The 14811-nt window shown below is 44.3% G+C and overlaps 1 protein-coding gene across 6 annotated transcripts in view; it reads right to left on the bottom strand.

Moving 5' to 3' along the window:
- The window catches only part of REPS2 (RALBP1 associated Eps domain containing 2), a 197276-nt gene extending 184763 nt beyond the window's left edge, over window positions 1-12513 (bottom strand). For 5 of the 6 annotated variants that reach the window (XM_016942952.3, XM_016942949.3, XM_063804250.1 and 2 more), the window contains exon 1: window positions 12031-12318. In XM_016942952.3, the coding sequence (XP_016798441.1) occupies window positions 12031-12303 (273 nt within the window). In that variant the 5' untranslated portion in view covers window positions 12304-12318. Of the gene's footprint in view, window positions 1-12030 lie in introns of all 6 variants that reach the window. The other variant, XM_016942948.3, reaches the window with a different exon arrangement.
- Between the last annotated feature and the right edge of the window lie 2298 nt (window positions 12514-14811).

Raw genomic sequence — 14811 nt, 5'->3', positions numbered from 1 at the left:
CCCTCTCTTCTCCTTCATGGAGGTCTGTATCCCCAGGCTCTTTTTCGCACAAAAAGACTTTCATTGCTCCTATCACTGGCCATGCCCCATCCTCCCTAGGATCCAGGGTAGTGTTTCCCACTCCTGCTCATAGCCTGTGCTGGCTGTTGCTCTATTTGCCCCCTTGAACCACTCTCAGCCCTTTCCATCCACTCAGCCCAAGAAGCTAACTTCAATAAGCTTCAACACCCAGGCTCTGTTACCTGTGGCTTCTAGTTGGGTTAGAACAACAAAAGGCACTGCAGCAAATGAGAGGGCAGGAAACAGAAATTGGTTACTTCTCCCCCATCCCCTCATCCCACTGGCCCCTCTCTGGCCATAGTTCTAGCAAAGGCTGTATTCTTTCATGACTATTGTTCCTGTAGAGGGAGTACCTTTCACAGCTCCAGCAACGACATTCCCTCCCCTCCCTTTGCCCCACCAGGTCTAGGAATGGCAATAGCTTCCTGCTGCTAGTCCCTTCATGCCTCAACATTCCTGTTTTCACTAAAACCCTTTGAGCATGCCATTTCCTGTGGGACCCTAAGTGATACATAGCCTTACCCCAATTTCCTATGGCTTCCTTGGTTTCAAAGTTTGATCAGTTATCCTTGACCCTAGACTGTCTTATGTTCTGCTTCACCATGCCACAGAAGCTTCTTAGAAATGATCCAAGTCCTTTACTCAGACACATGCCCATGGAATCACCCCGTTTAAGCAAGAATTCCAGCATTTACACAGAATCACTATGAAAGCAATAGGCTCTCAATTGAGACATCATCAGGAAACTCCCCGTTTTTACATTCTTTTTTAGTCTGCCTCCTCAATTAAGACTGAGATTCAATCCATATATATTATGAAAAGTATTTCAAGAAGTCACTTTTATCTATGTGACCTTGGGCAAGTATGTGAACCTCACCCTCAGTGCCTCCGTTTTTGCTTTCTTCAAAATGGGGATGATAGTGAACAAATGTTGGCTGCTACCATGGTTGTTATCATCATATATGTAGAACTAAATTTTGCCCCGAGGAGACATCTGACAATGTCTGGAAACATTTTTTGTTGTCACAATCAGGAGAAGAATAGCTACTGGTATCTTGTGGGTAGAGACCAGGGATGTTACTTGACAACCTACAATGCACAGGACAGTCCTCCACAACAAAGAATGATACAGCCCCAAAGTGTCAGTCATGCTGAGACTAAAAAATCTGGATCTCGAACAAAAAATAAAAGAGGCTGAAACATCTGCATGCTAAATTTTACATGCTTTACTCAGTATTGGGACTATAAGGGTACCAGAGAGTATGCAAAGGAGAGGAGTTAAAACATTTTAAAATACTTTTAAAGAAATCCAAAAAACAAAACTCAAAAAGCAGAGCACACCAAACACCTCCAAGAGCAAAAAACTGTTGGTATATCATCATCTGTTTTTCACAAGGCTGACTCTGAAGTAAAGGAAAGACAAAGAGATTATTGTATTAAATATGTTCTTTTGAAGGCATGGATGGGGCAAGCACTACACATCTCAGAAGGTCTGCACTTAAGAAACAACTTTTTTTTTTTTTTTTTTGAGACAGAATCTCGCCTCTATCGCCTAGGCTGGAGTACAGTGGCACAATCTCGGCTCACTGAAACCTCTACCTCCCGGATTCAAGCAATTCTCCTGCCTCAGCCTACCAAGTAGCTGGGACTACAGGCACATTCCACCAAGCCCAGCTAATTTTTGTATTTTTTGTAGAGCTAGGGTCTCCCTATTTTACCCAGGTTGGCCTCAAACTCATGGCCTCAAGTGATCTGCCCGCCTCAGCCTCCCAAAGTGCTGTAATTACAGGCATGAGCCACCACACTTGGCCAAAAACAACAATTCTTAATTGCTGGCATTTATGGGATTCACTTTAATTATTTGGAAAATTAACACAGGTGAAACATTTAATTACCTACCTCCAGGAGACTGAACCAAAGTATTTTTCTTGTAAACCAGTGGCAAAGTGTTACAAATGAATTCAGTCAAAGTGAACATTTCCTACTAGCCTAGTGTTAATAATGGCCTCTCCTGGTTCTGAATGGTATTATGAGGATGGCTGAGTTTCTCAAGTCTGTTAAAATGGCTTTTTTCTTCAAGTCTATGTCCTAGCCCAAGTCTCTGAAGTAGAGATAGCAGTAGTAAATAAAACAGGCCCCACAAGCAGCTGGCACTGGCTCCAGAGGGCCTTGTCCTTCCTCCTTTGCAGTGAAGCACAGCTGAGAGGGCCAGATAAAACGGTCAGGAGCAGAGCTCAGAGCCGGGACTGCAGGAACTGTCCCTGGTGAGGTCTCAGAGGAAACAGCTGAGCATCCATTCACTCTGAGCTTCCTGCAGGACAGACTGGAGGAGGAGGGACCACAGCAGCCTGAGGGAATCTCACTCCTGACCATGGACTTGCCAGCAGCATTGCTGTCATTTGACCGAAAGCAGTGAACCCTGTTGCCTAGGCAACATGGCAAAATCCCGTTTCTACAAAAAATACAAAAATTAGCTGGGTGTGGTGGCATGCACCTGTAGTCCCAGCTACTTGGGAGGCTGAGATGGAAGGATCATTTGGGCCCAGGAGGCACAGGTTGCAGTGAACCAAAATTGTGAGACTGCACTCCAGCCTGGGTGACAGAGCAAGACCCTGTCTTAAAAAAAAAAAAAAAAAAAAAAAAAAAAAAAAAAAAAACTGCTGTGGTTTTTTGCTTACATGCATAATAGAAGGAAGTGCTCAATTTCAGTTGGGGGAAGGGCAGTTAGTAAAAAAAAAAAAAAAGATGTAGTTCTTTTCCACATCTAAATTCACAGACCCCTGAACTGACCCAGGCTGAGAAGGCCTGCTTTAGAGCACTGCGTGCAGGAGTAGCCAGGCAGGGCATTCGCATCTGCTTTTCCACTTTTTTTTCCTGCCTCCTACTAGTTAAGAGGAAAAACAATTGCCTAAAGACTAAAATTGAAAATACCTAAGAAGTTACATATTTGCCAGTTCTACTTAGGATGAATTACGCATGAAAATGTTTCTTAAAAAGATAAAGGAATTCTAAATTAGTGGCTGAGCAAAACATATGTATATTCTGGCCGCAAAAAGGCTCAACAGAATAATTTTCTACTTCAGACAAATCCTGGAAAGCAAGTGTTGTGGAAAGATCCTAAGGTGTCCCCCGCAAAATTCTCACCTCCTGGTCTCTGTTCTTTTGTATAATCCCCTCCCCTTGAGAGCAGACAAAACCTGTGACTTGCTTCTAACTAATGGACTATGGCAAAGGTGTCTGAGCTAACTGGAGAGAGACACTCTCCTGCTGGCCTTGAAGAAGCCAACAGCCATGTTGTGAATTGCCTATGGAGAAGGCCATGTGGAGGGAACTGCAGGAAGCCTCAAAGTTGACAGCCTCAGTTCTAAAATCACAAGGAACTGAATTCTGCAACCAAGTGCTGGACCTCCACAGAGGTCTCCAAGCTCCAGACACCTTGATTGTGGCTTTATGAAACTCTGAGCTGAGGACCCAACTGAGCCATGTCCAGACTCCCGAACCCACAGAAACTGGGAGATAATAACTGTGTGCTGCTTTAAGCTGCTAAGTTTGTGGTAATTCATTATAGAGCAATAGATAACTAATGCAGCAACCAAGAGAGGGGGTGACCATCCCAGTTTGCCTAGGACTGTCTGAAGACTGAAGTTCCATGCCCCCAGGAAATCCTTCAGTCCTGAGCAACCCAGGTTGATTAGTTGCCCACCAACAGATAAGTATGAATAATAGAATGCCATCAATACAAAACATGAGAAACTTGCCTATACGAAACAAATAGAAAGTTTGAAAAACCCTGGAAAGGAACCAAACCTTCTTTTTAAAGTTATAAATAGGCCAGGCGCGGTGGCTCACACCTGTAATCCCAGCACTTTGGGAGGCCAGGGTGGGCAGATCACCTGAGGTCAGGAGTTCAAGACCAGCCTAGTCAACATGGCGAAACCCCATCTCTACTAAAAAATATAAAAATTAGCCAGGCATGGTGGTGGGCGCCTGTAGTCCCAGCTACTCAGAAGGATGAGGCAGGGAGAACTGCTTGAACCTGGGAGGCGGAGGTTGCAGTGAGCCGACCTTGCGCCACTGCACTTCAGCCCTGGCGACAGAGCAAGACACTGTCTCAAAAAAAAAAAAAAAAAAAAAAAAAGTTATAAATAATTAGCAAAAACAACCCAAGATTTTCCTCAAAACCAATTGTCTACACCCTTAAAATAGGACAGCCCCTACTTAGGAGTGTGAAACTAGAACAGTGTTCAAATCCATCTTGTATTCCTGGTCTTCAGTTGGTTACTTTTTCAATCTCCCTACAGGTTTCCCAACTATTCTAAATCAGTTCTCAAGCACGTCTATCTCCATGACAGCCAAAGGCTTGACAGTATTGAACCATCATCAGTCTTGCCATTTGACCATAGGCCACAGGTACCTTTTCTGGCCAACCTAAACCCCTGCATGTTTCCATTTCCTTCTGCCCACCCTGGTTCCTTCCTTAAAGATAAGCCCTATGAACCATATGATGTTTGCGACTTGCTTCAGGATAACAAAGGTGAGAGGGAACAAAGATAGAAATGTAGATGGAATTGAATTAACCTTGCATTGACAGTTGTTGAGCCTGAGTGGCAAGTGCAGCAGGGTTTAATGCATTATTCTATCTACTTGCTTATTTGAGATGTTCCATTTTTAAAAAGATGAAAAATGGCAGGGTGTGGTGGCTCACACCTGTAATCCCAACACTTTGGGAGGCTGAGGCAGGAGATCACTTGAGCCCAAGAGTTTGAGACCAGGCTGGGCAACATAATGAGACACCATCTCCACAACAAATTTTTAAAAAGAAAATTAGCCAGGCTTGGTGCTGCACACCTGTATTCCCAGCTACTTGGGAGCCTGAGGCAGGAACATTGCTTGACCCCAGGAGGTTGAGGCTACAGTGAGTCATGATCAGATTGCTGCATTCCAGTCTGGGTGACAGAGCAAGACCCTGTCTCAAAAAAATAAAAGATGAGAAAAAAAGAAAGCCCATGAAAGTCAATTAATTAGCTCAAACATCCCCTAGCACGCTCAAGAATATAAGTGTGCATTCTGCTATCTATGAAGGTGTTCTTAATTTTCATACACGTTTCGAACAGTCCCCCAGTCATGTGACATTCTATATAAATAAGGAAAAATGCCACCTACTTCCTTTTGGCATAAGGGTCTCTACTGCACTGTAACAATGAGTCATTGTAAACGTAAGTAGTAAAGATTTTTTAAAAGGAAACATAAATGAACTGAAGTTACATGTGTCAACAAGATGAATTCCAAAAACAAAACAATGAGAGGAAAAGCAAGTTGCAGAAGGTTACACAGAATACGATATTCCTTAAGTTGAAAAGACATCCAAAATAATATCTTTTTTAGTGATTTATATATACACAAATATATATATCCACATATACATACAATAAAAGTAGAAAGAAATCTTCAAATCATGCACACCAAATTCAGGACTCTGGTAACTCCAGGGTAGGGAGGGAGGGGAATGCGACCAGAGAAGGGGACATAGCAGGCTTTCACTCTAGCTGGGCTGTTTTACTTATACGGAGTGGTGGATACACAGTTATTTCTTGGGTAACTCTCTAGTTTTACATGCCTGAAATATTTTATTACAAAAGAGTCAACAAGTAACTATTATGCAGAGGTACTCCTTTTAACCAGGCAATGGTTTAGCTCTGGTACTTCCTACATCTGCTGGCATTCATTCTCTTTTAGAAAAAAAGAATACTGTCAATCTAAAACAGCATATAGTTAGTCCTAGTTACTGGTTTGTGTTTTTGTGTGTGTGTGTGTGTGTGTGTGTGTGTTTGTTTTTTGGTTTGTTTTTGAGACGGAGTTTCACTCTTGTCTCCCAGGCTGGAGTGCAATGGCGTGATCTCAGCTCACTGCAACCTTCGCCTCTCCGGTTCAAGCAATTCTCCTGCTAATTTTTGTATTTTTAGTAGAGATGGGGTTTCGCTTGTTGGCTAGGCTGGTTTCAAACTCCTGACCTCAGCTGATCCGCCCGCCTCGGCCTCCCAAAGTGCTAGGATTACAGGCATGAGCCACCCTGCCCAGCCCCTAGTTACTGTTTTAATATGCTGGCCTCTATTTCCCTAAAGTATAGTTACAAAATGATACGATCTAAAGATGTAAAAATATAAAGTTGTTTCATTTAAATTTTTAAAAAATAGTTCTGGCTAATAATCTAGCAATGAGCGAAAGTTCACAAGAATTTGTCTTTTACCTATAATTTTCTTTAATGATTAAACAGTTGCTTCAAAAAATCAGGAGAGCCTTCAGAAAAGACTTCTCCCCAAAGGTGAGGGCATGCGCACAAATTGTTTAAATATTCCCTACTTCTCACAGCTTTGTTTTACTTATTTACCTCAATGAAAGCTGTTTAAACAATCAGACAACACTTATTGGGTTTTTTTTAATCATTCAGTGATTTCCCTTGATATGGAAGCAACAGTGTTTTATAATTATTCCCCTTAATGTCCAAGAATTAACTATCACAAAAATGAAAACCAACATGGATGAAGCTGGAAACCATCATTCTCAGCAAACTAACACAGGAACAGAAAACCAAACACCACATGTTCTCACTCATAAGTGGGAGCTGAACAATGAGAAAACATGGACACAGGGAGGGGAACATCACACACCGGGGCCTATTCAGGGGTGCAGGGCTAGGGGAGAGATAGCATTAGGAGAAATACCTAATGTAGATGATGGGTTGATGGGTGCAGCAAATCACCATGGCACATATATATACCTATGTAACAAAACTGCACGTTCTCCAAGTGTATCCCAGAACTAAAGTATAATTTAAAAAATTAATACAGATGAGATCTGGAGCATATGTGTATAATTACATAAGTCATGTATGTTTTACATGAGCATAGAAAATGTAAAAAGATATGCACAAAATTGACTTTTTTATATACTCTTCTGTTACTTGGCTTTGAAAAAATAATGTTCCCATTTTTGAATTTTAAAAGAAAACTCCAATAAGATGTGTATATGTTAAAAAAATTTTTTTAATGAAAACCAATTTTAATGATGACTCATGCACAGCATTCCAAGAGACTGACACTATCCTAAAAGATAGATATTATAAAGCGGTCTGTTAATTCATTACATCAAATACAAAACTTGCTGCTTTAAGGTAGATATTTTATTTATTTACTTATTTATTTTATGAGACAGGGTCTGACTCTTTCACCCAGGCTGGAGTGCAGTGGTGTCATAATGGCTCATTGCAGCCTCAAACTCCTGGGCTCAAGGGATCCTCCCACCTCAGCCTCCAGAATAGCTGGGACTACAGGCATGCCCCAGAGAGAGGTAGGTAGTGTGTGTGTGTGTGTGTGTGTGTGTATGTGTGTGTGTGTGTGTATGTGTGTGTAGATGGGGTTTTGCCATCTTGCCCAGGCTAGTCTAGAACTCCTGGGCTCAAGTAATCCTCCGACCTCAGACTCCCAAAGTGCTGGGATTTATAGGCGTGAGCCACTGGGCCTGGCCATAGCCTATTTTGAAAGGTCTTTTGGTCTCTTTATAGAGTATTTATTTCCCTGTGCTGACTTATTTTAAGAGCAGGATTCTAGCACTAGGTGGAAAATGGCAGAATGGGATACTTTTAAACTAGAAAAAGAAAATATGTCTACGAACAGGTAAATGGTTTTGTTTAGTATTTCAAGACAGAGCGACAAACGTTAGAGTAGTTGGTTTCCCAGGTTATGAAGTATTTTGTTGGTATTCAAAGGCCAGAATTTTACTAGAAGGCATAGTGTGTGGTAAGAATCAGGTCTGGGTTTGACATGTATTTGGTTTGGGTTTGACAGGCTTATTTTACTTTATTTTGATACAGGGTTTTGCTCTGTTGCCTACGCTGGAGAGCAATGGTGCGATCATAGTTCACTATAACCTTGAACTCCTGGGCTCAAGCAATTCTCCTGCCTCAGCCTCCAGAGTAGCTAGGACTACAAGCGCATGCCACCATGCCCGGCTATTTTATTTTGTGTAGAGACAGGGTCTCACTATGTTACCCAGGCTGATCTCAAAGTCCTGGCCTCAAGCAATCCTCCCATCCTTGGTCTCCCAAAGCACTGGGACTACAGGCGTGCGCCACAGCACCAGGCTGACATTTTATTTTTGGATGTTATATTTCAAGTCTTCTCTCAACCAAATAAAAACTCTGAAGTGTAAAAACATTCACATGAGAACATAAGCTCCATGAAGACAGAGATTATGTTGGATTCATTATTATAACCTCAGCACCTAGGACAGTACCTGACACACATCAGAAACTCATATACGTTTTCCACCTAGTGCTAGAATCCTGCTGTTAAAATAAGTCAGCAAAGGAAAATAAATACTCTGTAAAGAAACCAATTCATTGCTGATGGGAACGCAAAATGGTACAATCACTTTGGAAAACAGTTTGGCAGTTTCTTATAAAACTAAATATACTCTCACCATACAATCTAGCAATCATGCCCCTTGCTATTTACCCAAATGAGTCAAAAGCTTATCTCCTGCATGTAACAAAAAAGGCTGCATACAGATGTTTATAACAGCTTTATCCATAATTGCCCAAACTTGGAAGCAACCAAGATATCCTTCAGTAGGTGAATAAATAAATTGTAGTACATGCAGACAATGGAATATTATTCAGCACTATAAAGAAATGAGCCACCAAACCATAAAAAGACATGAAGGAATTTTAAGTGCATAGTACTACATGAAAGAAGCCAAAGTGAAAAGCCTATATACTGTATGACTCCAACTATATGACATTCGAAAAAAGGCAAAACTATGGGGACAGTAAAAAAAAAAAAAAAATCAGTGATTGCCACATGTTAGTGGAGAGGGAGGGATGAATCAATAGAGCACAGATTTTTAGAGCAGTGAAACTATTCTGTATGATACTACAATGGTGGAACCGTCATTATACATTTGTCCAAACCCACAGAATGTACAACACCAAGAGTGAGCCCTAATATATACACTTTGGGGAATAATGAGGTGTCAATGTAGGTTCATCAATTGTAAAAACTCTATTATTCTGATGTGGGACGCTGAGAGTAAGGAAAGCTACGGGTGTGTCGGGGCAGGGGATATATGGGTACTCTGCTAAATTTTGCTGTGAACCTAAAACTGCTCTGAAAAAAAAATAGTCTATTAAAAAATATGTTAAGGCCAGGCATGGTGGCTCACGCCTGTAATCCCAGCACTTTGGGAGGCTGAGGCGGGTGGATCACCTGAAGTCAGGAGTTCGAGACCAGCCTGGCCAACATGGCAAAACGCCGTCTCTACTAAAAATGCAAAAATTAGCCGGGAGAGGTGGCGTGCGCCTGTAGTCCCAGCTACTCAGGAGGCTGAGGCGGAAGAATCGCTTGAACCCGGGAGGCAGAGGTTGCAGTGAGCCAAGATCACGCCACCGCACTCCAGCCTGGGCAACAGAACGAGACTCCATCTCAAAAAATAAATAAATAAAAAATAAGTATTTGTATAGACCATTTACTTGTGGTAAGAATGCAAGATTCTCACTCTTCCTGGAACATTATTATGGTAATCTTAATTGTATGCTTATTAAGAGGAAAACCTGGTTGTTACCATAGAAAATATCAGGACTGGTTAGTGCCTCCAAGATTTGAGCAGTTATACCTGTTGGGGCACTTAAATCTCAACTTACAGGTTCCTGTTTAACAGAGAAAGGGTAAAAACATCTACGTTTGTTTTAAAGAATGGCTAATACACTGATGGGGTAATGCAAATTAAAGTGGATGGAGCATACACACACCATCACCACCACCACCAAAGTGATGGGTGAAAATTAGGTGTCTGCTGGTTGCTGACTTTGTTTGACTCTCTTAGGATTACATGTCCAGGATGCCTTCAATGTTCATTTTCACCTGTACCAAGAATATTGAGTTATGGTAATTTTGTTGGATTAAAGGTGGATGATGTGTTTTGCTTTGCTAGGCTGAATAAGGGAGCTTCGAGCTCTGAGAGATTTACTCCAAGCAATCTCGCAGGGATGTCCCCTTTTGCCAGTATCTGAAGCAGTCTTTTGCAAGCAGATTTCAACTGGACATCAAAAATATAATCTCATTCACGCACAGCCACTGTGCCTTGGGTCCTTTTAAAACTATATGTACCTCAAGAAAGCATGGGTTCTAACATCAGGAAATCCTTCTTCCCAATTCCTAAGGAGGCATCAACCAACATATTCAGATTTACTATGCCCACCTCCTCTTATCCGATGCATTACTGACAACAAAATAAGCCTTAATAGGTACCCAGCTATCACTTACTTGCTGCATAGCCTCAGTCAATTATTCTTCTTTCAGCTGGGAAGCAGCTACAGCACTGAATAAATGTATTATGCTCGGGACTATTCTGAGGGCCTCATGTAATAGCCACGGTTTGTGTTTTAAGACACTGACTTTCTCTGGGGACTGTGGTGGGGAGGGGGGAGGGGGGAGGGATAGCATTGGGAGATATACCTAATGCTAGATGACGAGTTAGTGGGTGCAGCGCACCAGCATGGCACATGTATACATATGTAACTAACCTGCACAATGTGCACATGTACCCTAAAACTTAAAGTATAATAAAAAATAAAAAATAAAAAGAAAATGAAAAAAAAAAAAAAAAGACACTGACTTTCTCTTTACCTGATCCAGCTCAACTACTCATCAGCAATGGCAGAACTGTCTACATATCAAGGACTTCTTTAGGGACAAACAGCCATGCTAAGTTCTGTGAATACTAGTTATAGTTTCAGAAATCCCAAATTCAAAAGGGTGAAAGATTACAAAGTGTCTAAAGTTATGCTCACAAACATATAGCAGTAAAAACACTCCAGCAGTATAAAACGCAGTCTTAAGCAATTTTTTTAAAAATACATATGAACACAATGACATTGCAAGTGAACCATAAAACCCTCAGTTCTCCTTTGAAACTAGATTTTAAAATACCACTCGCCACTCTAAATATTCCATTGGTGTTAATAACATTCATACTATTGCTTTTAGGAAAAGCTTCATTTCACGTTTTGAACCTGATATTAACAGTCTTATCACCATGAAGTGCTGGTGACATGAAATGACAGACAAAGGCTTATCAAGTAGTCTTTCTCCAAGTTCCAAGGAAAGCACAAAACAAAAACAGCGTCTGGTATGTATCATCCCCTAGTACTTTTCCAAGTATAGAACAGCCAAAAGGTGGTAGCTATGACATCCCTTACCTTTCAATTCTATTTCAAGTCCAAGTAATGATAGATGGGAAACTACAGCTGTTTCCCATGGTGGACTTCTGAAGTCCACCTCTAATCTCAAATGGGAAATTTGGTTTTGACTTGACAAACGTCCTCTTGCAGTCCCGTGTCCCTGTTCTGCAACTTGTCATTAAGGTTTTCGATTTAATATTAATATTTAGAAATATGTTATGGGCAATTACATATAGTAGATACGTATATATTACAACTACATAGAGAGGACAACATTCAGCCCTGGGCCTCGAACCCTACGGACACACACACCCTTCAAGTTGAAATCCCAGCAAGGCACCCTGAGAACCCACTCAGGAGAGGGAGGGGCAGGAGCAGCGAGCAGAGGTTAAACCTGGCAGCAGCCAAAACAAACACCACTTCCAGAACAGGACAAACTTTGGGTCTGGGCGGCTGCAGAACCCCAGAAATGGCCGGGGGAGGGGAGAGAGTGTCAGACTGTCTCAGGGAAGGAAGATGGGGAGAGCGCACCCAGCACTGGGCGAGGAGCTGAGCTGCGGAGGAGGTTGGTGTCCCCCGGGGACAAGGGCGTCGCCGCCATCCCCGGCTGCAGAGTCCTCTCTCTCAGAACTGGCCGAGGCCTCCGGGTCCCTGGGGGCAGCCCTGTCGCCCCACTCGCAACCTCCGCCCCCGCACACACTGTCCCCGCAGGGACAGGAGGCGGAGGGACCCACCTGGTGCAGCGTCTCGGCGGGCAGCTGCGATGCCCGAAACAGGTCAGCCACGGGGCCGGCGGCCGCAGTGGCCGTGCCGGGGGCGACTCTGGCGGCCTCGGGGGGCCCAGACCCGGGGCCCCCGCCCGCGGCGCCGGCACAGCGCGCGAAGAGCTCGGAGTAACACTGCTGCTCGCCCTCGCTCAGCAGCAGCGGCGGCTGCCCGGAGCCACAGCCCCCGCCCGCCGCTGCCGCTGCCGCTGCCGCCGCCGCCGCCGCCGCTGCCGCCTCCATGGGGCCAGCAAGGGGACGCGGCGGAGCCCTGTCCCTAGCTGGGGTGCTGCTGCGTCCGCCACAGCCACCGCCTCCTCGGCCTCAGCTGCCGCCGCCGCCGCCGCCACCGCCACCGCCGCCACCGCCGCCACCGCCGCCACCCCCACGCCCCGCAGCTGCCGCGCGGCCGCTTCCTCCCGGCGCGCGCCGGCCCCGCCCCCGGGCTTGAATGTTGTGCCTCAGCTGCGCGGCACATGGAGACAGGCGCGGCGCGGCCCAATCACAGCCTGAGATGTCACCCCGGCCCCGCCCCCGCCTCCCGCATGCCCCGCCCAGCGCCAGGTAACTAACCCAGCGCGCCGCCCGCCCTCCGCCGGTCACAGGCTCCGGTGCCCAGGAAGGCGGGCCCCGCGCCTTTCCAAGCCTACCCTGCAAGGGAGTGGAGCCTTTGGCCATCCGCCCTGGTTGGGAAGGGGGCATCTAGACCCAACTGGAGAGAAGCTCTTTTCGGGGAGCGGGGAAGGTTGTGTTGTTTTCTCGCTAGAAGGCTGGGGCAGGTGTGGTGCCCACACCACGCCATGCCCTTTCCAGAAAGGGACAAGGCATGGGAAATTAGGTTTCCTTTCTTCCATAGCAGTACTGCTTATGTCCTGAAGAGCCGGAAGACGCAGACGTCTGTACAAACAGGGTCCCACTGACCCCAGAGTGTTCAGGGTGGTATTGGAGTTAGGCCCCCTCGTCAGACATGGCTCAAACCAGGAGTTGAGACTTTATAAGGAATAACATCGGTTACTCGTAAATACTAGAGTAGTAAGAGTACAAAAAGACCCATTTTGCAGATCATTTCGTCCAAACCCTGCTTTTACAGATGAGGAAACTGCCATGTTCACCTTCATTCCTCCAAAACCAGTTGAATATCTCGTATGTAGCAGATTTATATGCTAGGGCCTGAAAATACAAACCTCAGTAACAGAGGATCCTCACTCTCCAAAGGAAGCACTTATTTTAGTAGTAAAACAGGCATTTTTTTTAGTACAAAACTTGTTCAAGCTCACGCCAAAAATCAATGCGAAAACCCACATTTTTCCACCCCGGTCCATGTCCTCCTCTCTCTCTCCATTCCTCCCTATCCTAAAGCATACACACTATATTTTTCAAATGTGCTTGCTTCCCCCTGGCTAGTACTCTAACCACTTTTTTTTTTTTTTTTTGAGAAGGAGTTCCACTCTTGTTGCCCAGGCTGTAGTTCAATGGCACAGTCTTGGCTCACTGCAACCTCCACCTCCCGGGTTCAAGCGATTATCCTGCCTCAGCCTCCCGAGTAGCTGGAATTACAGGCGCCTGCCACCACTCCTGGCTAATTTTTGTATTTTTAGTAGAGACAGGGTTTCACCATGTTTGTCAGGCTGGTCTCGTACTCCTGACCTCAGGTGATCCACCCCCCCACCCCCCCACCTCGGCCTCCCAAAGTGCTGGGATTACAGGCTTGAGCCACCACGCCTGGCCCTCTAGCCGCTTTTAAAAGAAAGTCCAGGCCGGGCGCGGTGGGTCATGCCTGTAATCCCAGCACTTTGGGAGGCCAAGGCAGGCAGATCACTTGAGTCCTGGAGTTCGAGACCAGCCTGGCCAACGTGGTGAAATCCCATCTCTACTAAAAATACAAAAACTGGCTGGGCCATGGTGGTGAGTGCCTGCAGTCCCAGCTACTTGGGAGGCTGAGGCAGGAGAATCACTTGAACCCCAGAGACAGAGGTTGCAGTGAGCCAAGATCACACCACTGCACTCCAGCCTGGGCAACAGAGCAAGACTCTGTCTCAAAGAGAGAGAGAGAAAGAGAGACCAGAAAAGAAGCCACTGGAAAAAAACGTCTGTCCCACCATTGCACTGGAAGTTCCAGCATCAGGCCCACATATCTGCATCTCTTTTCCAAAAATTCTCTTTTTAAATGTCATTTTTCCTGGGAAGACCTGCAGAAATATATGCATGAAGCCTCACTGGGAAACAATAACCCAAAAGAAAACATCAGTCTAGGGTTAAGCACTAATAAAAAATATATTTTACTACAAAGAAAACTACAAAACATTGATTTAAAAAATTGAAGAGGACACAAAAACATGGAAAGGCATCCCATGCTCATGGATTGGAAGAATTAATATTATTAAAATGACCATACTACCCAAAGAAATCTACAGATTCACTGTGATCCCTATCAAAATACCAATGACATTCTTCACAAAAATAGAAAAAAAATCCTAAAAATTGTATAAAACCACAAAAGACCCTGAATAGCCAAAGCAATCCTGAGCAAAAAGAACAAAGCTGGAGGCATCACACTACCTGACTTCAAAATATACTACAAAGCTATAGTAACCAAAACAGCATGGTACTGACATGAAAAGAGACACATAAACCAATAGAACAGACTGGAGAACCCAGAAATAAACCCACACATTTACAGCCAACTGACTTCCAACAAACCACCAAGGAAATACATTGGGAAAGGACAGTCTTTCCAATAAATGGTGCTGG

This window comes from Pan troglodytes, chromosome X, assembly GCF_028858775.2.
Source record: "Pan troglodytes isolate AG18354 chromosome X, NHGRI_mPanTro3-v2.0_pri, whole genome shotgun sequence".
Classification (NCBI taxonomy): Eukaryota; Metazoa; Chordata; class Mammalia; order Primates; family Hominidae; genus Pan; species Pan troglodytes.
Note: the sequence above shows the minus strand (reverse complement) of the source record. Positions and strands in the feature narration are given on the sequence as shown.